Genomic DNA, 26,138 nt, shown 5'->3' with positions numbered 1-26,138 from the left:
AAGCACAATAACAGGGGAGCTACTGGAGAGGAAGCACAATAATAGAGAAGCTGCTGGAGAGGAAGTACAATAACAGGGCAGCTACTGGAGAGGAAGCACAATAAAAGAGAAGCTGCTGGAGAGGAAGTACAATAACATGGGAGCTACTGAAGATGAAGCATAATAACAGGGGGAGCTACTGGAGAGGAAGTACAATAACAGGGGAGCTACGAGAGAGGAAGCACAATAACAGGGGAGCTACAGGAGAGGAAGTACAATAACATGGGGAGCTACTGGAGAGGAAGTACAATAACAGGGGGAGCTACTGGAGAGGAAGTATAATAACAAGGGAGCTACTGGAGAGGAAGCACAATAACAAGGGGAGCTACTGGAGAGGAAGTACAATAACAGGGGAGCTACTGGAGAGGAAGCACAATAACAAAGAAGCTGCTGGAGAGGAAGCACAATAATAGGGGGAGCTACTGAAGAGGAAGTACAACAACCGGGGAGCTACTGGAGAGGAAGAACAATAACAGGGGGACCTACTGGAGAGGAAGTACAATAACAGGGGAGCTACTGGAGAGGAAGTACAATAACATGGGGAGCTACTGGAGAGGAAGCACAATAACAGGGGTGCTACTGGAGAGGAAGTACAATAACAAGGGAGCTACTGGAGAGGAAGCACAATAACAAGGGGAGCTGCTGGAGAGGAAACACAATAACTGGGAGAGCTACTGCAGAGGAATTACAATAACAGGGGAGCTACTGGAGAGGAAACACAATAACAGGGGGAGCTAATGGAGAGGAACTACAATAACAGGGGAGCTACTAGAGAGGAATTACAATAACAGAAGAGCTACTGGAGAGGAAGCACAATAACAGGGGAGCTACTGGAGAGGAAGTACAATAACAGGGGAGCTACTGGAGAGGAAGTACAATAACAGGGGGAGCTACAAGAGAGGAAGCACAATAACAAGGGGAGCTACTGGAGAGGAAGCACAATAACAGGGGAGCTACTGGAGAGGAAGCACAATGACAGGGGAGCTACTGGAGAGGAAGCACAATAACAGGGGGAGCTACTGGAGAGGAACTACAATAACAGGGGAGCTACTAGAGAGGAATTACAATAACAGGGGAGCTACTGGAGAGGAAGCACAATAACAGGGGAGCTACTGGATAGGAAGTACAATAACAGGGGAGCTACTGGAGATTAAGCACAATAACAGGGGGAGCTACTGGAGAGGAAGTACAATAACAGAGAAGCTGCTGGAGAGGAAGCACAATAACAGGGGAGCTACTGGAGAGGAAGCACAATAACAGGGGGAGCTACTGGAGAGGAAGTACAACAACCGGGGAGCTACTGGAGAGGAAGCACAATAATAGAGAAGCTACTGGAGAGAAAGTACAATAACAGGGGAGCTACTGAAGAGGAAGCACAATAACAGGGTGAGCTACTGGAAAGGAAGCACAATAACAGGGGGAGCTACTGGAGAGGAAGTACAATAACAGGGGAGCTACTGAAGAGGAAGCACAATAACAGGGGGAGCTACTGGAGAGGAAGCACAATAACAGGGGTAGCTACTGGAGAGGAAGTAAAATAACAGGGGAGCTACTGAAGAGGAAACACAAAAACAGGGGGAGCTACTGGAGAGGAAGTACAATAACAAGGGAGCTACTGGAGAGGAAGCATAATAACATGGGGAGCTACTGGAGAGGAAGTACAATAACAGGGGGAGCTACTGGAAAAGAAGTACAATAACAAGGGAGCTACTGGAGAGGAAGCACAATAACAGGGGGAGCTACTGGAAAAGAAGTACAATAACAAGGGAGCTACTGGAGAGGAAGCACAATAACAGGGGGAGCTACTGGAGAGGAAGCACAATAACAGGGGGAGCTATTGGAGAGGAAGTACAATAACAGGGGAGATACTGGAGAGGAAACACAATAACAGGGGAGCTACTGGAGAGGAAGTACAATAACAGGGGAGATACTGAAGAGGAAACACAATAAGAGGGGAGCTACTGGGGAGGAAACACAATAACAGGGGAGCTACTGGAGAGGAAGTACCATAACATGGGAGCTACTGAAGATGAAGCATAATAACATGGGGAGCTACTGGAGAGGAAGTACAATAACAGGGGGAGCTACTGGAGAGGAAGTACAATAACAGGGGGAGCTACTGGAGATGAAGTACAATAACAGGGGAGCTACTGGAGAGGAAGTACAATAACATGGGAGCTAATGAAGGTGAAGCATAATAACAGGGGGAGCTACTGGAGAGGAAACACAATAACAGGGGGAGCTACTGGAGAGGAAGTACAATAACAAGGGAGCTACTGGAGAGGAAGTACAATAACAGGGGAGCTACTGGAGAGGAAGTACAATAACAGGGGGAGCTACTGGAGAGGAAGCACAATAACAGGGGAGCTACTGGAGAGGAAGTACAATAACAGGGGGAGCTACTGGAGAGGAAGTACAATAACAGGGGAACTGCTGGAGAGGAAACACAATAACAGGGGAGCTTCTGGAGAGGAAGTACAATAACAAGGGAGCTACTGGAGAGGAAGTACAATAACAGGGGAGCTACTGGAGAGGAAGCACAAAACAGAGAATCTGCTGGAGAGGAAGCACAATAACAGGGGAGCTAAAAGAGAGGAAGCACAATAACAGGGAAGCTGCTGGAGAGGAAACACAATAACAGGGGGAGCTACTGGAGAGGAAGCACAATAACAGGGGAGCTACAAGAGAGGAAGCACAATAACAGGGGGAGCTACTGGAGAGGAAGTACAATAACAGGGGAGCTACTGGAGAGGAAGTACAATAACAGGGGAGCTACTGGAGAGGAAGCACAATAACAGCGGAGCTACAAGAGAGGAAGCACAATAACAGGGGGAGCTACTGGAGAGGAAGCACAATAACAGGGGGAGCTACTGGAGAGGAAGCACAATAACAGGGGAGCTACTGGAGAGGAAGCACAATAACAGAGAAGCTACTGGAGAGGAAGCACAATAACATGGGGAGCTACTGGAGAGGAAGTACAATAACAGGGGAGCTACTGGAGAGGAAGTACAATAAAAGAGAAGTTGCTGGAGAGGAAGCACAATAACAGGGGAGCTACTGGAGAGGAAGTACAATAACATGGGAGCTAATGAAGGTGAAGCATAATAACAGGGGGAGCTACTGGAGAGGAAACACAATACAGGGGGGCTACAAGATAGGAAGCACAATAACAGGGGGAGCTACTGGAGAAGAAGCACAGTAACAGGGGAGCTACTGGAGAGGAAGTACAATAACAGGGGAGCTACAGGAGAGGAAGTACAATAACAGGGGGAGCTACTGGAGAGGAAGTACAATAACAGGGGGAGCTACTGGAGAGGAAGTACAATAACAAGGGAGCTAATGGAGAGGAAGTACAATAACATGGGAGCTACTGAAGATGAAGCATAATAACAGGGGGAGCTACTGGAGAGGAAGTACAATAACAGGGGGAGCTACTGGAGAGGAAGTACAATAACAGGGGGAGCTACTGGAGAGGAAGCACAATAACAAGGGGAGCTACTGGAGAGGAAGTACAATAACAGGGGAGCTACTGGAAAGGAAGCACAATAACAGAGACGCTGCTGGAGAGCTAACACAATAACTGGGAGAGCTACTGGAGAGGAATTATAATAACAGGGGAGCTACTGCAGAGGAAGCACAATAACAGGGGAGCTACTAGAGAGGAACTACAATAACAGGGGAGCTACTAGAGAGGAATTACAATAACAGGGGAGCTACTGGAGAGGAAGCACAATAACAGGGGAGCTACTGGAGAGGAACTACAATAACAGGGGAGCTACTAGAGAGGAATTACAATAACAGGGGAGCTACTGGAGAGGAAGCACAATAACAGGGGAGCTACTGGAGAGGAAGTACAATAACAGGGGAGCTACTGGAGAGGATGCACAATAACAGGGGGAGCTACTGGAGATGAAGTACAATAACAGAGAAGCTGCTGGAGAGGAAGCACAATAACAGGGGAACTACTGGAGAGGAAGCACAATAACAGAGAAGCTGCTGGAGAGGAAGCACAATAACAGGGGAGCTACTGGAGAGGAAGCACAATAACAGGGTGAGCTACTGGAAAGGAAGCACAATAAAAGGGGGGAGCTGCTGGAGAGGAAACACAATAACAGGGGGAGCTACTGGAGAGGAAGCACAATAACAGGGGAGCTACAAGAGAGGAAGCACAATAACAGGGGAGCTACTGGAGAGGAAGTACAATAACAGGGGGAGCTACTGGAGAGGAAGTACAATAACAGGGGAGCTACTGCAGAGGAAACACAATAACAGGGGGAGCTACTGGAGAGGAAGTACAATAACAGGGGAGCTACTGGAGAGGAAGCACAAAACAGAGAATCTGCTGGAAAGGAAGCACAATACAGGGGGGCTACAAGAGAGGAAGCACAATTACAGGGGGAGCTACTGGAGAGGAAGCACAATAACAGGGAAGCTGCTGGAGAGGAAGTACAATAACAGGGGAGCTACTGGAGCGGAAGCACAATAACAGAGAAGCTGCTGGAGAGGAAGCACAATAACAGGGGAGCTACAAGATAGGAAGCACAATAACAGGGGGAGCTACTGGAGAGGAAGCACAATAACAGGGGAGCTACTGGAGAGGAAGCACAGTAACAGGGGTATAGTAACAAGGTTTGCTGCTGTGGATGGAGCACAATATCTTGGGGAACTTCTGGTGGGACAATAACAGGGGGAGCTGTTGTGGGTACAATAATGGCGAGCTGCTGGTGGATGGGCACATTTTGTTGGGAACCTCCTGGGTGAGCAAATGAGAAGCTGCTGAAGGGCACAATTCTAGGGGACTTTAATATGAGTGGGAGCTGGGTTAGGGTGAAGGGGAGATGGTCGGCACTAAGGTGTAAATTATAGTGCGTGGGAGTGGAGTTAGGGTTGGAACACAGGGAGTGGCTTAGGTTAAAAAAAAAATTTCAGGTCTCAAGGCAAGCCAAATCTTTTGTCCCTCTTTCCCACCAACAAAAGTTAGGAGGTGTGTATTTACTATAATAATTTCTTTTCTAATTAATAGAACATTCATAATTATTTTATTATTATAAATATATTATGATTATTATGATTATCATTATATTGTTATTGATTGAATATAAAAACAGAACTTTAGAAATGCCGACTCCAATGACATGTGACATTTAGCTCTGTGCCCCCCTTTTTTCCTGAAATTTCAGAAATGTTTCCACAATGGAGGTTGGGAAAAGGATGAGAGAGGAACAGAGATCTTTGTCATGGAACCCGGTGCTCTTTCCAGCAATTGAAATGCATTGTACATCTTCACCCTGCAGTCTTCTGCCCTCCATAGTACCCCTTCCCCCTTCAACCTTGCAGGGACTCCTCCACCTTCTATAGTTCATTCCTGCACTCCTCAGAATGCACTCATCCGCCTTCCACAGTCAACTTTATTATTTACAGTTACATCCTCTTTCCTTTTCAATCCACTTCTCCATCCTCTACAGTCCATCCCTTTTCCACTAGCACAATTCACAATTCGCTCCTCCAACCTTCACAGTGTCCCCTTCCACATGCAGTTGTCTGCCCTTTAAAGTCTACATTTTTACTTTCCACAGTCCATCCCTCCACCCTGACATTTAACTCCACTCTTTACAGTTTGTTTCTTTGTCTTCCAAAGTTCCACCTTTCAGAGTTCGCTCCTCTGCCTTTCTCAGGTTTACTTTTCCACACTTTACAATCCGCTCTCAGTCTGCTTCTCCACCCTTGTACCCTGTCACAGTCCTCTCCTCAGCCTTTCCTTAGTCTACTTCTCCACTGTTTCCAGTCCACTCCTTCCTCCTTTACAGTCAGTCCTCGTTTAGCAGTCTACTCTTCTACCTTCCACAGTATATTTCTCCACCCTTTACAGTCCACTGATCGACCCTTTGCACTCCTACCTTTTCAACAGTCCAGTCTTCCCCTTTCACACTCCACTTGTCCACATGCAAAAGTCCATTTCTCTACCTTTTACAGTCTGCTTCTCTATGGGCATGATTTTCAGTTCCATCATATAGTATGGATTTTGCCAAAATGATGGGCAACCTGTGGAGATAATATGAGGTTTTAGTTTTATTTAGTTTGTAAACTAGACCCTCACCTTCTTTTGGTCATTGGCCTAGGTCTTCTATAGGAGAACATGGCCAACAGAACTGACAAATGTAAGTATAGGCTAAAGACAATGTAGTCATCTAGGCATGGTTGACTACACTGTCTATATGCCGTTAGTTCTGTTTGTTTCCCCATGATCATGAATGGTAACATGTTTTACTTTTTCTATCACCAGGTGCCTAACAAATTGGCAGAGTCATGTTTAGCCTCGCCATCTTCCTTGCCTTTTGCCTTTGCTTTGTGGAGAGCCAGTTCCCCAGAGTCTGTACATCTGATGCTGCTTTTCGTACCAAGACTTGTTGCCCACTCTGGAAGGACAAAAGTCCATGCGGCTCCTTGTCAGGCCGTGGGAAATGTAGAGATTGGATAGATTACACAGGAAGGACGCTTCCCATGTACAATGATGACCGCCTGGACTGGCCAAGACACTATTATGACTACACCTGTGAGTGCTTTGGAAACTACAGTGGATTTGATTGTGGCGACTGCAAATATGGCTACCAGGGTGAGAATTGTGACCGGAAGAAGATAATCATCAGAAGAGAGATCCGAGAACTGTCACCTCTAGAGCAGAAGAGATACTTTAGTTACCTGGCCTTGGCCAAGACCACAAAGAGTCAAGACTATGTAATCCTGAGCACTGGAGACCGACACCATAGGGAGACCTACCGGTTTGTGGACGCCTCTCTCTATGATATTTTTGCATGGATGCATTATTACTCCATGAAGCCTATCCTTATCAATGGCTCTTTTGACTCCAATAAAAACTTTGCCCACCAGGGACCCGCATTCCCGGGCTGGCATCGTCTAGGTCTCTTGTTCTTGGAGAGGCAGATGCAGCACATGACCAGAGATGAAAACTTTGCTCTTCCATATTATGACTGGAGAGGAGAGAAGAACTGCTCCATCTGTACTGATGAACTCATGGGCACTAATGATGCTCAAGGGGTCCTCAATCCCTACTCACACTTTTCTTTTTGGAAGGTATAATGAATATCATTAAAGCTAATGCAATAGATTTAGCAAAACTTGGAATATATATAATGAAGAGTAAAGTCTGTTTAGACAAAGATACAAGGTAGGGAATTTATCAATTTTGGCGCAGGTTCTGTGCAGAATCTTGATATAATTTACACTGGGATGTTAAATTGTGGTGCAAGGGTTAAAGAGGACCTGCCACCTATAAAAATGCCACTAGGAGCTACTTACTAAACAGATGCAGCTCCTAGTGCTACAACGGATGCAGCAGTGTTAGCTGTAAGCGGTCTGGCGTATTCATGAGGCGCTGGCTCTCTCCTGGACTGCCCCTCGCACTCCATAGGCCATGCGGCAGTTACCGCCCCTAATCCCACCCCCTCATGAATACGCCCGACCACTTACATTGTGGTCCTGCCTTTCTATTGTACATTGTGGCAGTGTCTGCTAGCGTTATTGGAGGTTTCTGATAAAGCTAGCAGGGTAACACTGCTGCATCTGTTGTAGAACTAGAACTTTAGTAAGCCGCTCCTAGTGCAGTTTTTACAGGTGACAGGTCCTCTTTAATGAATTGACGCACATACTGGGGGTCATTTACTAAGGGCCCGATTCGCGTTTTCTCGACGTGTTACCCGAATATTTCCGATATGCGCCGATTTTCCCTGTGTTGCCCCAGGATTTTGGCGCACATGATCGGATTGTGGCGCATCGGCGCTTGCATGCACGCAACGGAAATCGGGAGGCGTGGTCGAACGAAAACCTGACGGATTCGGAAAAACCGCCGCATTTAAAAAAAAAGTGTCGCGGGACTCGCGCTTACCTTCACTCGGTCCGGCTTGGTGAAGATCAGTGCATTCCGGGGAACTTCAGCGCAGCAGTGCCACCTGGTGGACGTCGGAGGAACTGCCCCGGACGGACCCAAATCCACCGCAGAGAACTCGCCGCTGGATCGCGAATGGACCGGGTAAGTAAATCTGCCCCAATACCTCCACATTCATGAAGGTGAAATAGAACTCCTTAGACCACCTTTTTGAAAGATTTTGCAATGTTTTGGGTGCAAGTGTCGGATTCCCAAGTGGAGCCTAAATTGTGCGCCCAAAAACATCAGTTTTATGTCAGAAAGGCAATAATATTTGCCCCCCATAGGTCTGTACGGACGCTGATACATGGGTCTATATGGAGAATGATGCATATGGTGAATGTCTATAGAGACAATTATACATGGTGGAAGTCTGTATGGGAAATGACCCATGGAGGAGATCTACATGGGTAGCCGTCATAGCGGATGTTATGGGGCATGCAGTGTCTGGAGGCCCATCCATGCGACTTGTCACACTAAAGAATGTACTCTATATGCTGTATGTGTGTAAACACACTGTAGCAAGTACGCCGGCACGGGGACAGTAACGCCCCGCGCCGGCCCACTCCTGGCCGTTCACGCCCTCCACTTGGCCGGCCATGGCCCCCCTTCACGCCCCACTGGCATTAAGGTGGCGGATCGGGCAAATAATCGCAGCTCCTAGTGCTACAACGGATGCAGCAGTGTTAGCTGTAAGCGGTCTGGCGTATTCATGAGGCGCTGGCTCTCTCCTGGACTGCCCCTCGCACTCCATAGGCCATGCGGCAGTTACCGCCCCTAATCCCACCCCCTCATGAATACGCCCGACCACTTACATTGTGGTCCTGCCTTTCTATTGTACATTGTGGCAGTGTCTGCTAGCGTTATTGGAGGTTTCTGATAAAGCTAGCAGGGTAACACTGCTGCATCTGTTGTAGAACTAGAACTTTAGTAAGCCGCTCCTAGTGCAGTTTTTACAGGTGACAGGTCCTCTTTAATGAATTGACGCACATACTGGGGGTCATTTACTAAGGGCCCGATTCGCGTTTTCTCGACGTGTTACCCGAATATTTCCGATATGCGCCGATTTTCCCTGTGTTGCCCCAGGATTTTGGCGCACATGATCGGATTGTGGCGCATCGGCGCTTGCATGCACGCAACGGAAATCGGGAGGCGTGGTCGAACGAAAACCTGACGGATTCGGAAAAACCGCCGCATTTAAAAAAAAAGTGTCGCGGGACTCGCGCTTACCTTCACTCGGTCCGGCTTGGTGAAGATCAGTGCATTCCGGGGAACTTCAGCGCAGCAGTGCCACCTGGTGGACGTCGGAGGAACTGCCCCGGACGGACCCAAATCCACCGCAGAGAACTCGCCGCTGGATCGCGAATGGACCGGGTAAGTAAATCTGCCCCAATACCTCCACATTCATGAAGGTGAAATAGAACTCCTTAGACCACCTTTTTGAAAGATTTTGCAATGTTTTGGGTGCAAGTGTCGGATTCCCAAGTGGAGCCTAAATTGTGCGCCCAAAAACATCAGTTTTATGTCAGAAAGGCAATAATATTTGCCCCCCATAGGTCTGTACGGACGCTGATACATGGGTCTATATGGAGAATGATGCATATGGTGAATGTCTATAGAGACAATTATACATGGTGGAAGTCTGTATGGGAAATGACCCATGGAGGAGATCTACATGGGTAGCCGTCATAGCGGATGTTATGGGGCATGCAGTGTCTGGAGGCCCATCCATGCGACTTGTCACACTAAAGAATGTACTCTATATGCTGTATGTGTGTAAACACACTGTAGCAAGTACGCCGGCACGGGGACAGTAACGCCCCGCGCCGGCCCACTCCTGGCCGTTCACGCCCTCCACTTGGCCGGCCATGGCCCCCCTTCACGCCCCACTGGCATTAAGGTGGCGGATCGGGCAAATAATCGCAGCTCCTAGTGCTACAACGGATGCAGCAGTGTTAGCTGTAAGCGGTCTGGCGTATTCATGAGGCGCTGGCTCTCTCCTGGACTGCCCCTCGCACTCCATAGGCCATGCGGCAGTTACCGCCCCTAATCCCACCCCCTCATGAATACGCCCGACCACTTACATTGTGGTCCTGCCTTTCTATTGTACATTGTGGCAGTGTCTGCTAGCGTTATTGGAGGTTTCTGATAAAGCTAGCAGGGTAACACTGCTGCATCTGTTGTAGAACTAGAACTTTAGTAAGCCGCTCCTAGTGCAGTTTATACAGGTGACAGGTCCTCTTTAATGAATTGACGCACATACTGGGGGTCATTTACTAAGGGCCCGATTCGCGTTTTCTCGACGTGTTACCCGAATATTTCCGATATGCGCCGATTTTCCCTGTGTTGCCCCAGGATTTTGGCGCACATGATCGGATTGTGGCGCATCGGCGCTTGCATGCACGCAACGGAAATCGGGAGGCGTGGTCGAACGAAAACCTGACGGATTCGGAAAAACCGCCGCATTTAAAAAAAAAGTGTCGCGGGACTCGCGCTTACCTTCACTCGGTCCGGCTTGGTGAAGATCAGTGCATTCCGGGGAACTTCAGCGCAGCAGTGCCACCTGGTGGACGTCGGAGGAACTGCCCCGGACGGACCCAAATCCACCGCAGAGAACTCGCCGCTGGATCGCGAATGGACCGGGTAAGTAAATCTGCCCCAATACCTCCACATTCATGAAGGTGAAATAGAACTCCTTAGACCACCTTTTTGAAAGATTTTGCAATGTTTTGGGTGCAAGTGTCGGATTCCCAAGTGGAGCCTAAATTGTGCGCCCAAAAACATCAGTTTTATGTCAGAAAGGCAATAATATTTGCCCCCCATAGGTCTGTACGGACGCTGATACATGGGTCTATATGGAGAATGATGCATATGGTGAATGTCTATAGAGACAATTATACATGGTGGAAGTCTGTATGGGAAATGACCCATGGAGGAGATCTACATGGGTAGCCGTCATAGCGGATGTTATGGGGCATGCAGTGTCTGGAGGCCCATCCATGCGACTTGTCACACTAAAGAATGTACTCTATATGCTGTATGTGTGTAAACACACTGTAGCAAGTACGCCGGCACGGGGACAGTAACGCCCCGCGCCGGCCCACTCCTGGCCGTTCACGCCCTCCACTTGGCCGGCCATGGCCCCCCTTCACGCCCCACTGGCATTAAGGTGGCGGATCGGGCAAATAATCGCAAGTGCTAGCAATAAGCGTGGCGCAGAGGTCCTGATAAGTATGCCCCTATGTCTTTATATGGTACTGTATGTGATATGTATATGGTGTATGGTATGTATATGTGGTCTGTGTATATATATATATATATATGTATATATATATATATGATATAATGTGTTTATATACTCTATGGGGCAGATTTACTTACCCGGTCCATTCGCGATCCAGCGGCGCGTTTTCTGCGCTGGATTCGGGTCCGGCCGGGATTTAATAAGGTAGTTCCTCCACCGTCCACCAGGTGGCGCTGCTGCGCTGAAAAGCATCTGAACGTGCCGGAATTCACCGAGGCCGTTCAGATAAGCGCGTCCCGAGCTACACATTTTCCGTTCTTAAATGCGGCGGTTTTTCCGAATACGTCGGGTTTTCGTTCGGCCACGCCCCTCGATTTCCGTTGCGTGCATGCCGGCGCCGATGCGCCACAATCCGATCGCGTGCGCCAAAATCCCGTGGCAATTCAGGTACAATCGCCGCAAATCGGAAATATTCGGGTAACACGTCGGGAAAACGCAAATCGGGCCCTTAGTAAATGACCCCCTATGTTTGTGTGTTTATACACTGTGGGGCTCATTTACTAAGGATCCGAACGCCACACTTTCGTCAGGTTCCCCAAATATTTCTGTTTTGGCGCATGCGCGCCGGCTTGCACGCGTAAGAAATCAGGGGGCGTGGCCATTGGACAACCCAATGGATTTGGACAAACCACGGAATTTAAAAAAGGATTTGTGTTGAAAGATCAAGCACTCACATGCACCAGGAAGAAGCAGGTAAACTCCGGCGGACCTCAGCGCAGCAGCGACGGATGCAGGAACTCGGACGCACAATGTTAGTGAATCGCGCCGGACCTGAATCCTCGTTGGACAACACACCGCGGGATCGCGACGGGACCGGGTAAGTAAATCTGCCCCTGTATATCTGTAAAAATGGTGCATGTGTGTGTGTATGGGGCCCAGCCCCCGGGTAGAGTTCTGTTGGCATAATAATCCATGGCAGGGGTCTGTAAGGATAATGATCAAGGGTCAGTAGGGACAGTTACCCTGATGCTGGTCTGTATAAGCAATGATCCATGGTGGAGGTCTTTGGGGTCAATAATCTATGGTGGAGATCTGCAGGAATAATGCCCCATGATGAAGTTTAGTAGGCATAATGATACATGGTGGTGGTTTGTAGGGATAAGGATCCAGGGTGGAAGTGTTGTAGGGGCAATAATCTGTGGAGGAGGTCTGTAGAGATAATGATCCATGGGTGGAGATCTGTGGGGTTAATGAACCATAGTGAGATCTGTAGGGATAATGATCCCAGGTGGAGATCTGTAGGGATAGTGACCCATGGCGGAGATCTGTAGGGATAATGATCCCAGGTGGAGATCTGTAGGGATAATGATCCCAGGTGGAGATCTGTAGGGATAGTGACCCATGGCGGAGATCTGTAGGGATAGTGACCCATGGCGGAGATCTGTAGGGATAATGATCCCAGGTGGAGATCTGTAGGGATAGTGACCCATGGCGGAGATCTGTAGGGATAATGATCCCAGGTGGAGATCTGTAGGGATAGTGACCCATGGCGGAGATCTGTAGGGATAGTGACCCATGGCGGAGTTCAGTAGGGATAGTGACCCATGGCGGAGATCTGTAGGGATAATGATCCCAGATGGAGATCTGTAGGGATAGTGACCCATGGCGGAGATCTGTAGGGATAAAGATCCCAGGTGGAGATCTGTAGGGATAATGATCCCAGGTGGAGATCTGTAGGGATAGTGACCCATGGCGGAGATCTGTAGGGATAATGATCCCAGGTGGAGATCTGTAGGGATAATGATCCCAGGTGGAGATCTGTAGGGATAGTGACCCATGGTGGAGATCTGTAGGGATAATGATCCCAGGTGGAGATCTGTAGGGATAGTGACCCATGGCGGAGATCTGTAGGGATAGTGACCCATGGCGGAGATCTGTAGGGATAATGATCCCAGGTGGAGATCTATAGGGATAGTGACCCATGGCGGAGATCTGTAGGGATAATGATTCCAGGTGGAGATCTATAGGGATAGTGACCCATGGCGGAGATCTGTAGGGATAATGATCCCAGGTGGAGATCTGTAGGGATAGTGACCCATGGCGGAGATCTGTAGGTATAGTGACCCATGGTGGAGATCTGTAGGGATAGTGACCCATGGTGAAGATCTGTAGGGATAATGATCCCAGGTGGAGATCTGTAGGGATAGTGACCCATGGCGGAGATCTGTAGGGATAGTGACCCATGGCGGAGATCTGTAGGGATAATGATCCCAGGTGGAGATCTGTAGGTATAGTGACCCATGGCGGAGATCTGTAGGGATAGTGACCCATGGTGGAGATCTGTAGGGATAATGATCCCAGGTGGAGATCTGTAGGGATAGTGACCCATGGCGGAGATCTGTAGGGATAGTGACCCATGGCGGAGATCTGTAGGGATAATGATCCCAGGTGGAGATCTATAGGGATAGTGACCCATGGCGGAGATCTGTAGGGATAATGATCCCAGGTGGAGATCTGTAGGGATAGTGACCCATGGCGGAGATCTGTAGGTATAGTGACCCATGGTGGAGATCTGTAGGGATAGTGACCCATGGTGGAGATCTGTAGGGATAATGATCCCAGGTGGAGATCTGTAGGGATAGTGACCAATGGCGGAGATCTGTAGGGATAGTGACCCATGGCAGAGATCTGTAGGGATAATAATCCCAGGTGGAGATCTATAGGGATAGTGACCCATGGCGGAGATCTGTAGGGATAATGATCCAAGGTGGAGATCTGTAGGGATAATGATCCCAGGTGGAGATCTGTAGGGATAGTGACCCATGGCGGAGATCTGTAGGTATAGTGACCCATGGTGGAGATCTGTAGGTATAGTGACCCATGGTGGAGATCTGTAGGGAAAGTGACCCATGGCGGAGATCTGTAGGGATAGTGACCCATGGTGGAGATCTGTAGGGATAATGATCCCAGGTGGAGATCTATAGGGATAGTGACCCATGGCGGAGATCTGTAGGGATAGTGACCCATGGCGGAGAACTGTAGCGATAATGATCCCAGGTGGAGATCTGTAGGGATAGTGACCCATGGCGGAGATCTGTAGGGATAATGATCCCAGGTGGAGATCTGTAGGGATAATGATCCCAGGTGGAGATCTGTAGGGATAGTGACCCATGGCGGAGATCTGTAGGGATAATGATCCCAGGTGGAGATCTGTAGGGATAATGATTCCAGGTGGAGATCTATAGGGATAGTGACCCATGGCGGAGATCTGTAGGGATAGTGACCCATGGCGGAGTTCAGTAGGCATAAGGATTCATGGTGGAGGTCTATAGGGACAGTCATCCATGGTGGAGGTGTGTAGAGTTAATGATGCATTGTGGAGGTCAGTAGGGATAATAATCCATGATGGAGATCTATAGTAAAAACTATCCATGGTAGGAGGTTGTAGGGATAATGATACAAGCTGAAGGTACGTGTGGAGGGCCTTTCAGGAAGTGATTATGTCTCCTCTCTTTACAGGCCATATGTAGTGGATACAATTTTCCAGATGAATACTGTCCATTGGCTGATGCTGAATACAAGATGGAAAGATTACACCGACGGCCTGGCTTGACACCATATGCTCCGAATTTGCCAACATTTGAAGATGTAGAAAATTCACTCAAGCTGGAAAACTTTGATTTTCCTCCATACAATGAGACAGCGCTACATAGCTTTCGGAATTCTCTAGAGGGTATGTGTAAAGGAAAAAAAAAATAAGGTGCAGGCTAGAGGAGGGGAAAGAGAACAACAAAAACATTGTGGAGTGCTCAGCAGAAGATGGAGGGAGTCCTGAGGAGCTGTAGGAAGTGGTTCTGGTGCTATAGAGCTGATCATATTGGCTATAGTCCTGAGGAGCTGTAGGAAGTGGTGCTGGTGTTATAGAGCTGATCATATTGGCTCTAGTCCTGAGGAGCTGTAGGAAGTGGTGCTGGTGCTATAGAGCTGATCATATTGGCTCCAGTCCTGAGGAGCTGTAGGAAGTGGTGCTGGTGTTATAGAGCTGATCATATTGGCTCTAGTCCTGAGGAGCTGTAGGAAACGGTGCTGATGCTATAGAGCTGATCATATTGGCTCTAGTCCTGAGGAGCTGTAGGAAGTGGTGCTGGTACTATAGAGCTGATCATATTGGCTCTAGTTCTGAGCAGCCGTAGGAAGTGGTGCTGGTGCTATAGAGCTGATCATATTGGCTCTAGTCCTGAGGAGCTGTAGGAAGTGGTGCCAGTGCTATAGAGCTGATCATATTGGCTCTAATCCTGAGGAGCTGTAGGAAGTGTTGCTGGTGTTATAGAGCTGATCATATTGGCTCTAGTGCTGAGGAGCTGTAGGAAGTGGTGCTGGTGCTATAGAGCTGATCATATTGGCTCCAGTCCTGAGGAGCTATAGGAAGTGGTGCTGGTGCTATAGAGCTGATCATATTGGCTCCAGTCCTGAGGAGCTGTAGGAAGTGGTGCTGGTGTTATAGAGCTGATCATATTGGCTCTAGTCCTGAGGAGCTGTAGGAAGTGGTGCTGGTGCTATAGAGCTGATCATATTGGCTCCAGTCCTGAGGAGCTGTAGGAAGTGGTGCTGGTGCTATAGAGCTGATCATATTGGCTCCAGTCCTGAGGAGCTGTAGGAGGTGGTGCTGGTGCTATAGAGCTGATCATATTGGCTACAGTCCTGAGGAGCTGTAGGAAGTGGTGCTGGTGTTATAGAGCTGATCATATTGGCTCTAGTCCTGAGGAGCTGTAGGAAGTGGTGCTGGTGCTATAGAGCTGATCATATTGGCTCCAGTCCTGAGGAGCTGTAGGAAGTGGTGCTGGTGTTATAGAGCTGATCATATTGGCTCTAGACCTGAGGAGCTGTAGGAAGTGGTGCTGGTGCTATAGAGCTGATCATATTGGCTCCAGTCCTGAGGAGCTGTAGGAAGTGGTGCTGGTGCTATAGAGCTGATCATATTGGCTCCAGTCCTGAGGAGCTGTAGGAGGTGGTGCTGGTGCTATAGAGCTGATCATATTGGCTCCAGTCCTGAGGAGCTGTAGAAAGTGGTGCTGATGTTATAGAGCTGATCATATTGGCTCTAGTCCTGAGGAGCTGTAGGAAGTGGTGCTGGTGCTATAGAGCTGATCATATTGGCTCCAGTCCTGAGGAGCTGTAGGAAGTGGTGCTGGTGTTATAGAGCTGATCATATTGGCTCTAGTCCTGAGGAGCTGTAGGAAGTGGTGCTGGTGCTATAGAGCTGATCATATTGGCTCCAGTCCTGGGGAGCTGTAGGAAGAGGTGCTAGTGTTATAGAGCTGATCATATTGGCTCTAGTCCTGAGGAGCTGTAGGAAACGGTGCTGATGTTATAGAGCTGATCATATTGGCTCCAGTCCTGAGGAGCTGTAGGAAGTGGTGCTGGTGCTATAGAGCTGATCATATTGGCTCCAGTCCTGAGGAGCTGTAGGAAGAGGTGCTAGTGTTATAGAGCTGATCATATTGGCTCTAGTCCTGAGGAGCTGTAGGAAACGGTGCTGATGTTATAGAGCTGATCATATTGGCTCCAGTCCTGAGGAGCTGTAGGAAGTGGTGCTGGTGTTATAGAGCTGATCATATTGGCTCTAGTTCTGAGCAGCCGTAGGAAGTGGTGCTGGTGCTATAGAGCTGATCATATTGGCTCTAGTCCTGAGGAGCTGTAGGAAACGGTGCTGATGCTATAGAGCTGATCATATTGGCTCCAGTACTGAGGAGCTGTAGGAAGTGGTGCTGGTGTTATAGAGTTGATCATATTGGCTCTAGTCCTGAGGAGCTGTAGGAAACAGTGCTGTTGCTATAGAGCTGATCATATTGGCTCTAGTCCTGAGGAGCTGTAGGAAGTGGTGCTCGTGCTATAGAGCTGATCATATTGGCTCTAGTCCTGAGGAGCTGTAGGAAGTGGTGCTAGTGCTATAAAGCTGATCATATTGGCTCTAGTCCTGAGGAGCTGTAGGAAGTGGTGCCAGTGCTAAAGAGCTGATCATATTGGCTCTAGTCCTGAGGAGCTGTAGGAAACGGTGCTGATGCTATAGATCTGATCATATTGGCTCCAGTACTGAGGAGCTGTAGGAAGTGGTGCTGGTGTTATAGAGCTGATCATATTGGCTCTAGTCCTGAGGAGCTGTAGGAAGTGGTGCTGTTGCTATAGAGCTGATCATATTGGATCTAGTCCTGAGGAGCTGTAGGAAGTGGTGCTGTTGCTATAGAGCTGATCATATTGGCTCTAGTCCTGAGGAGCTGTAGGAAGTGGTGCTAGTGCTATAGAGCAGACCATATTGGCTCTAGTGCTGAGGAGCTGTAGGAAGTGGTGCCAGTGCTATAGAGCTGATCATATTGGCTCTAGTGCTGAGGAGCTGTAGGAAGTGGTGCTGATGCTATGGAGCCGATCATATTGGCTTTAGTCCTGAGGAGCTGTAGGAAGTGGTGCCAGTGCTATGGAGCTGATCATATTGGCTCTAGTGCTGAGGAGCTGTAGGAAGTGGTGCTAGTGCTATGGAGCTGATCATATTGGCTCTAGTCCTGAGGAGCTGTAGGAAGGGGTGCCAGTGCTATAGAGCTGATCATATTGGCTCTAGTCCTGAGCAGCCGTAGGAAGTGGTGCTAGTGCTTTAGAGCTGATCATATTGGCTCTAGTCCTGAGGAGCTGTAGGAAGTGGTGCTAGTGCTATAGAGCTGACCATATTGGCTCTAGTCCTGAGGAGCTGTAGGAAGTGGTGCCAGTGCTATAGAGCTGATCATATTGACTCTAGTCCTGAGGAGCTCTAGGAAGTGGTGCTGGTGCTATAGAGCGGACCATATTGGCTCTAGTGCTGAGGAGCTGTAGGAAGTGGTGCCAGTGCTATAGAGCGGACCATATTGGATCTAGTGCTGAGGAGCTGTAGGAAGTGGTGCTGGTGCTATAGAGCGGACCATATTGGCTCTAGTGCTGAGGAGCTGTAGGAAGTGGTGCCAGTGCTATAGAGCGGACCATATTGGCTCTAGTGCTGAGGAGCTGTAGGAAGTGGTGCTGATGCTATGGAGCTGATCATATTGGCTCTAGTCCTGAGGAGCTGTAGGAAGTGGTGCTGGTGCTATAAAGCTGATCATATAGGCTCTAGTCTTGAGGAGCTGTAGGAAGTGGTGGCAGTGCTATGGAGCTGATGATATTGGGGGTCATTTACTAAGGGGCCGATCTGGTTTTTCCGGCGTGTTAGCTGAATATCTCCGATTTGCGCCGATTTTCCCTGAATTGCCCCAGGATTTTGGCGCACGCGATCGGATTGTGGCGCATCGGCGCTGGTATGCACGCGCCGGAAATCAGGGGGGGGGGAGGATGTGGCCGAACTAAAACCCGACGGATTCGGAAAAAACGCCGCATTTTATAAAAAATTTGGTCGCACGCGCCATACTTACATGCACCAGGAAGAGATTAGTGAACTCCGACGCAACTCGGCGGACTTTGGCGCAGCGGCGACACCTGGTGGACATCAGGCGCAGGACCTTCATGAATCGCCGGAAGACCAAAACGCTCGTCCAAAAAGCCGCCGCTGGAACGCAAATAGACCGGGTAAGTAAATGTCCTGAGGAGCTGTAGGAAGTGGTGCTGGTGCTATAGAGCTGATCATATTGGCTCTAGTCCAGAGGAGCTGTAGGAAGTGGTGCTGGTGCTATAGAGCTGATCATATTGGCTTTAGTTCTGAGCAGCCGTAGGAAGTGGTGCTGGTGCTATAGAGCTGATCATATTGGCTCTAGTGCTGAGGAGCTGTAGGAAGTGGTGCCAGTGCTATAGAGCTGATCATATTGGCTCTAGTCCTGAGGAGCTGTAGGAAGTGGTGCTGGTGTTATAGAGCTGATCATATTGGCTCTAGTGCTGAGGAGCTGTAGGAAGTGGTGCTGGTGTTATAGAGCTGATCATATTGGCTCTAGTCCTGGGGAGCTGTAGGAAGTGGTGCTGGTGCTATAGAGCTGATCATATTGGCTTTAGTTCTGAGCAGCCGTAGGAAGTGGTGCTGGTGCTATAGAGCTGATCATATTGGCTCTAGTGCTGAGGAGCTGTAGGAAGTGGTGCTGGTGTTATAGAGCTGATCATATTGGCTCTAGTCCAGAGGAGCTGTAGGAAGTGGTGCTGGTGCTATAGAGCTGATCATATTGGCTTTAGTTCTGAGCAGCCGTAGGAAGTGGTGCTGGTGCTATAGAGCTGATCATATTGGCTCTAGTGCTGAGGAGCTGTAGGAAATGGTGCCAGTGCTATAGAGCTGATCATATTGGCTCTAGTCCTGAGGAGCTGTAGGAAGTGGTGCTGGTGCTATAGAGCTGATCATATTGGCTCTAGTGCTGAGGAGCTGTAGGAAGTGGTGCCAGTGCTATAGAGCTGATCATATTGGCTCTAGTCCTGAGGAGCTGTAGGAAGTGGTGCTGGTGTTATAGAGCTGATCATATTGGCTCTAGTGCTGAGGAGCTGTAGGAAGTGGTGCTGGTGTTATAGAGCTGATCATATTGGCTCTAGTCCTGAGGAGCTGTAGGAAGGAAGATTTTGGCACACGTGATCGAATTGTGGCGCATCGGCGCTGGCATCCACGCGACGGAAATCGGGGGACGTGGTCGAACGAAAACATGACGGATTCGGAAAAACCGCCGCATTTAAAACAAAATATCTGTCGCGGAGCTTGCACTTACCTTCACTCAGCCCGAGCCGGTGAACTCCAGCGCGTTCCGATGCTTTTCAGCGCAGCAGAGCCACCTGGTGGACGGCGGAGGAACTACCTTATTAAATCCCGGCCGAACCCAAATCTAGCGCAGAGAACGTGCCGCTGGATCGCAAATGGACCAGTTAAGTAAATCTGCCAAAAGGGCTCTAGTGCTGAGGAGCTGTAGAAGGTTGTGCTGGTTCTGTAGAGCTGATCATATTGGCTCCAGTCCTGAGGAGCTGTAGGAAGTAGTGCTAGTGCTATAGAGCTGATCATATTGGCTCTAGTCCTGAGGAGCTGTAGGAAGTGGTGCTGGTGCTATAGAGCTGATCATATTGGCTCTAGTCCTGAGGAGCTGTAGGAAGTGGTGCTGGTGCTATGGAGCTGATCATATTGGCTCTAGTCCTGAGCAGCTGTATGAAGTGGTGCTAGTGCTATAGATCTTATCATATTGGCTCTAGTCCTGAGGAGCTGTAGGAAGTGGTGCCTGTGCTATGGAACTGATTTTATTGGCTCTAGTCCTGAGGAGCTGTAGGAAGTGGTGCTGGTGCTATAGAGCCGGTCATATATTCTCTCGTCCTGAGGATCTGTTGGAAGTGGTGCTAGTGCTATAGAGTTGATCATATTGGCTCTAGTCCTGAGGATCTGTAGGAAGTGGTGCTGGTGCTATGGAGCTGATCATATTGGCTCTAGTCCTGAGGAGCTGTAGGAAGTGGTGCTGGTGCTATAGAGCTGATCATATTGGCTCTAGTCCTGAGGAGCTGTAGGAAGTGGTGCTGGTGCTATGGAGCTGATCATATTGGCTCTAGTCCTGAGCAGCTGTATGAAGTGGTGCTGGTGCTATAGAGCTGATCATATTGGCTCTAGTCCTGAGGAGCTGTAGGAAGTGGTGCTAGTGCTATAGAGCTGATCATATTGGCTCTAGTGTCAGGAGCTGTAGGTAGTGGTGCTAGTGCTATGGAGCTGATCACATTGGCTCTAGTCCTGAGGAGCTGTAGGAAGTAGTGTTGGTGCTATAGATCTTATCATATTGGCTCTAGTCCTGAGGAGCTGTAGGAAGTGGTGCCTGTGCTATGGAACTGATTTTATTGGCTCTAGTCCTGAGGAGCTGTAGGAAGTGGTGCTGGTGCTATAGAGCCGGTCATATATTCTCTCGTCCTGAGGATCTGTTGGAAGTGGTGCTAGTGCTATAGATTTAATCATATTGGCTCTAGTCCTGAGGATCTGTAGGAAGTGGTGCTGGTGCTATGGAGCTGATCATATTGGCTCTAGTCCTGAGGAGCTGTAGGAAGTGGTGCTGGTGTTATAGAGCTGATCATATTGGCTCTAGTCCTGAGGAGCTGTAGGAAGTGGTGCTAGTGCTATAGAGCTGATCATATTGGATCTAGTGTCAGGAGCTGTAGGAAGTGGTGCTGGTGTTATAGAGCTGATCATATTGGCTCTAGTGCTGAGGAGCTGTAGGAAGTGGTGCCAGTGCTATAGAGCTGATCATATTGGCTCTAGTGCTGAGGAGCTGTAGGAAGTGGTGCTAGTGTTATAGAGCTGATCATATTGGCTCTAGTCCTGAGGAGCTGTAGGAAGTGGTGCTCGTGCTATGGAGCTGACCATATTGGCTCTAGTCCTGAGGAGCTGTAGGAAGTGGTGCTGGTGTTATAGAGCTGATCATATTGGATCTAGTCCTGAGGAGCTGTAGGAAGTGGTGCTAGTGCTATAGAGCTGATCATGTTGGCTCTAGTGTCTGGAGCTGTAGGTAGTGGTGCTGGTGCTATGGAGCTGATTATATTGGCTCTAGTCCTGAGGAGCTGTAGGAAGTGGTGCTGGTGTTATAGAGCTGATCATATTGGCTCCAGTCCTGAGGAGCTGTAGGAAGTGGTGCTGGTGTTATAGAGCTGATCATTTTGGCTCTAGTCCTGGGGAGCTGTAGGAAGTGGTGTGGTGTTATAGAGCTGATCATATTGGCTCTAGTCCTGAGGAGCTGTAGGAAGTGGTGCTGGTGCTATAGAGCTGATCATATTGGCTCCAGTCCTGAGGAGCTGTAGGAAGTGGTGCTAGTGCTATAGAGCTGATCATATTGGCTCTAGTGTCAGGAGCTGTAGGAAGTGGTGCTGGTGCTATAGAGCGGACCATATTGGCTCTAGTCCTGAGGAGCTGTAGGAAGTGGTGCTAGTGCTATAGAGCTGATCATATTGGCTCTAGTGTCAGGAGCTGTAGGAAGTGGTGCTAGTGCTATACGTGTCATTACGAGGTTAATATATTGGATTTACTGGGGGTAAAGGACAAAGGACATTAGAGCCCCTACAAGTAGATGAAAATGTGTCATATCCATGAATGTGTAGAATAGTCTCCTCAGGAGCTGGTTCTTTACTGTAAGTGCTGTGACTCTGTAGAATAGTCTCCTCAGGAGCTGCTTCTTTACTGTAAGAGCTGTGACTCTGTAGAATAGTCTCCTCAGGAGCTGGTTCTTTACTGTAAGAGCTGTGACTCTGTAGAATAGTCTCCTCAGGAGCTGGTTCTTTACTGTAAGTGCTGTGACTCTGTAGAATAGTCTCCTCCACAGTTGGTTCTTTACTGTAAGTGCTGTGACTCTGTAGAATAGTCTCCTCAGGAGCTGCTTCTTTACTGTAAGAGCTGTGACTCTGTAGAATAGTCTCCTCAGGAGCTGGTTCTTTACTGTAAGAGCTGTGACTCTGTAGAATAGTCTCCTCAGGAGCTGGTTCTTTACTGTAAGAGCTGTGACTCTGTAGAATAGTCTCCTCAGGAGCTGCTTCTTTACTGTAAGAGCTGTGACTCTGTAGAATAATCTCCTCAGGAGCTGGTTCTTTACTGTAAGAGCTGTGACTCTGTAGAATAATCTCCTCAGGAGCTGGTTCTTTACTGTAAGAGCTGTGACTCTGTAAAATAGTCTCCTCAGAAACTGGTTCTTTACTTTAAGAGCTGTGACTCTGTAGAATAGTCTCCTCAGGAGCTGGTTCCTTACTGTAAGAGCTGTGACTCTGTAGAATAATCTCCTCAGGAGCTGGTTCTTTACTGTAAGAGCTGTGACTCTGTAAAATAGTCTCCTCAGAAACTGGTTCTTTACTTTAAGAGCTGTGACTCTGTAGAATAGTCTCCTCAGGAGCTGGCTCTTTACTGTAAGAGCTGTGACTCTGTACAATAGTCTCCTCAGGAGCTGGTTCTTTACTGTAAGAGCTGTGACTCTGTAGAATAGTCTCCTCAGGAGCTGGTTCCTTACTGTAAGAGCTGTGACTCTGTAGAATAGTCTCCTCAGGAGCTGGTTCTTTACTGTAAGAGCTGTGACTCTGTAGAATAGTCTCCCCAGGAGCTGGTTCTTTACTGTAAGAGCTGTGACTCTGTAGAATAGTCTCCTCAGGAGCTGGTTCCTTACTGTAAGAGATGTGACCCTATAGAATAGTCTTCTTAGGAACTGCTTCTTTTTTTTTTTTAAAAAGATGTATATCTGCAAAATAGTCTACACAGGAGCTGATCTTTCTTACAGTAGGCTCTTGGAATTTGTAGCATTGTCCCATAAAGAGATGGATCTTTACTGTAAGAGCTGTGGATGTGTTGAATAGTCTCCGCAGGAGCTGGTTCCTTACGATAAGAGCTGTGAATCTATAGAATAGTCTCCCCAGGAGCTGGTTCCTTACTGTAAGAGCTGTTACTCTGTAGAATAGTCTCCTCAGGAGATGGTTCTTTACTGTAAGAGCTGTGACTCTGTAGAATAGTCTCCTCTAGAGTTGGATCTTTACTGTAAGAGCTGTGACTCTGTAGAATAGTCTCCTCAGGAGATGCTTCTTAACTGTAAGAGCTGTGACCCTATAGAATAGTCTCCTCAGGAGCCGGTTCCTTAGTGTAAGAGCTGTGACTCTGTAGAATAGTCTCCTCAGGAGCTGGTTCTTTACTGTAAGAGCTGTGACTCTGTAGAATAGTCTCCTCAGGAGATGCTTCTTAACTGTAAGAGCTGTGACCCTATAGAATAGTCTCCTCAGGAGCCGGTTCCTTAGTGTAAGAGCTGTGACTCTGTAGAATAGTCTCCTCAGGAGCTAGTTCTTTACTGTTAGAGCTGTGACTCTGTAGAATAGTCTCCTCAGGAGCTGGTTCTTTACTGTAAGAGCTGTGACTCTGTAAAATAGTCTCCTCAGGAGCTGGTTCTTTACTGTAAGAGCTGTGGATGTGTAGAATAGTCTCCTCAGGAGCTGGTTCTTTACGGTAAGAGCTGTGACTCTGTAGAATAGTCTCCTCAGGAGCTGGTTCTTTACTGTAAGAGCTGTGACTCTGTAGAATAATCTCCTCAGGAGCCGGTTCCTTACTGTAAGAGCTGTGACTCTGTAGAATAGTCTCCTCAGGAGCCGGTTCCTTACTGTAAGAGCTGTGATTCTGTAGAATAGTCTCCTCAGGAGCCGGTTCTTTACTGTAAGAGCTGTGACTCTGGAGAATAGTCTCCTCTGCAGCTAGTTCTTTACTGTAAGAGCTGTGACTCTGTAGCATAGTCTCCCCAGGAGCTGATTCTTTACTGTAAGAGCTTGGACTCTGTAGAATAGTCTCCTCAGGAGCTGGTTCTGTACTGTAAGAGTTGTGACTCTATAGCATAGACTCCTCAGGAGTTGGTTCTCTACTGTAAGAGCTGTGAATCTGTAGAATAGTCTCCTCAGGAGCTGCTTCTTTACTGTAAGAGCTGTGACTCTGTAGAATAGTCTCCTCAGGAGCTGGTTCTTTACTGTAAGAGCTGTGACTCTGTAGAATAGTCTCCTCAGGAGCTGCTTCTTTACTGTAAGAGCTGTGACTCTGTAGAATAGTCTCCTCAGGAGCTGGTTCTGTACTGTAAGAGCTGTGACTCTGTAGAATAGTCTCCTCAGGAGCTGGTTCTTAACTGTAAGAGCTGTGACTCTGTAGAATAGTCTCCTCAGGAGCTGGTTCTTTACTGTAAGAGCTGTGACTCTGTAGAATAGTCTCTTCAGAAACTGGTTCTTTACTTTAAGAGCTGTGACTCTGTAGAATAATCTCCTCAGGAGCCGGTTCTGTACTGTAAGAGCTGTGACTCTGTAGAATAGTCTCCTCAGGAGCTGGTTCTTTACTGTAAGAGCTGTGACTCTGTAGAATAGTCTCCTCAGGAGTTGGTTCTGTACTGTAAGAGCTGTGACTCTGTAGAATAGTCTCCTCAGGAGCCGGTTCCTTACTGTAAGAGCTGTGAATCTGTAGAATAGTTTCCTCAGGAGCTGGTTCCTTACTGTAAGAGCTGTGACTCTGTAGAATAGTCTCCTCAGGAGCTGGTTCCTTACTGTAAGAGATGTGACCCTATAGAATAGTCTTCTTAGGAACTGCTTCTTTTTTTTTTTGAAAAGATGTATATCTGCAAAATAGTCTACACAGGAGCTGATCTTTCTTACAGTAGGCTCTTGGAATTTGTAGCATTGTCCCATAAAGAGATGGATCTTTACTGTGAGAGCTGTGGATGTGTTGAATAGTCTCCGCAGGAGCTGGTTCCTTACGATAAGAGCTGTGAATCTGTAGAATAGTCTCCCCAGGAGCCGGCACTTTACTGTAAGAGCTGTGACTCTGTAGAATAGTCTCCTCAGGAGCCGGTTCCTTACTGTAAGAGCTGTGATTCTGTAGAATAGTCTCCTCAGGAGCCGGTTCCTTAGTGTAAGAGCTGTGACTCTGTAGAATAGTCTCCCCAGGAGCTGATTCTTTACTGTAAGAGCTGTGACTCTGTAGAATAGTCTCCCCAGGAGCTGATTCTTTACTGTAAGAGCTGTGATTTTGTACAATTGTTTCCTCAAGAGCTGGTTCTTTACTATAAGAGCTGTGACTCTGTAGAATAGTCTCCTCAGGAGATGCTTCTTAACTGTAAGAGCTGTGACCCTATAGAATAGTCTCCTCAGGAGCCGGTTCCTTAGTGTAAGAGCTGTGACTCTGTAGAATAGTCTCCCCAGGAGCTGATTCTTTACTGTAAGAGCTGTGACTCTGTAGAATAGTCTCCCCAGGAGCTGATTCTTTACTGTAAGAGCTGTGAATCTGTAGAATAGTCTCCTCAGAAGCTGTTTCTTTACTGTAAGAGCTGTGACTCTGTAAAATAGTCTCCTCAGGAGCCAGTTCTTTACTGTAAGAGCTGTGACTCTGTAGAATAGTCTACTCAGGAGCCGGTTCTTTACTGTAAGAGCTGTGACTCTGTAAAATAGTCTCCTCAGGAGCTGGTTCTTTACTGTAAG

General features: G+C 48.2%; 1 protein-coding gene across 1 annotated transcript in view; it reads left to right on the top strand.

Annotated features, from left to right (window-relative positions):
* LOC140107049 (tyrosinase-like) overlaps positions 1–26,138 on the top strand; it is a 130,161-nt gene that overhangs the window by 38,874 nt on the left and 65,149 nt on the right. Inside the window, exons 2-3 of the mRNA XM_072131620.1 lie at positions 6,323–7,131; positions 14,745–14,958. Of these exons, the coding sequence (XP_071987721.1) occupies positions 6,346–7,131; positions 14,745–14,958 (1,000 nt within the window). The 5' untranslated portion in view covers positions 6,323–6,345. The remainder of the gene's footprint in view (positions 1–6,322; positions 7,132–14,744; positions 14,959–26,138) is intronic.

The sequence above is a fragment of the Engystomops pustulosus genome, unplaced genomic scaffold, assembly GCF_040894005.1.
Source record: "Engystomops pustulosus unplaced genomic scaffold, aEngPut4.maternal MAT_SCAFFOLD_106, whole genome shotgun sequence".
In the NCBI taxonomy this organism is placed as follows: domain Eukaryota; kingdom Metazoa; phylum Chordata; class Amphibia; order Anura; family Leptodactylidae; genus Engystomops; species Engystomops pustulosus.
Note: the sequence above shows the minus strand (reverse complement) of the source record. Positions and strands in the feature narration are given on the sequence as shown.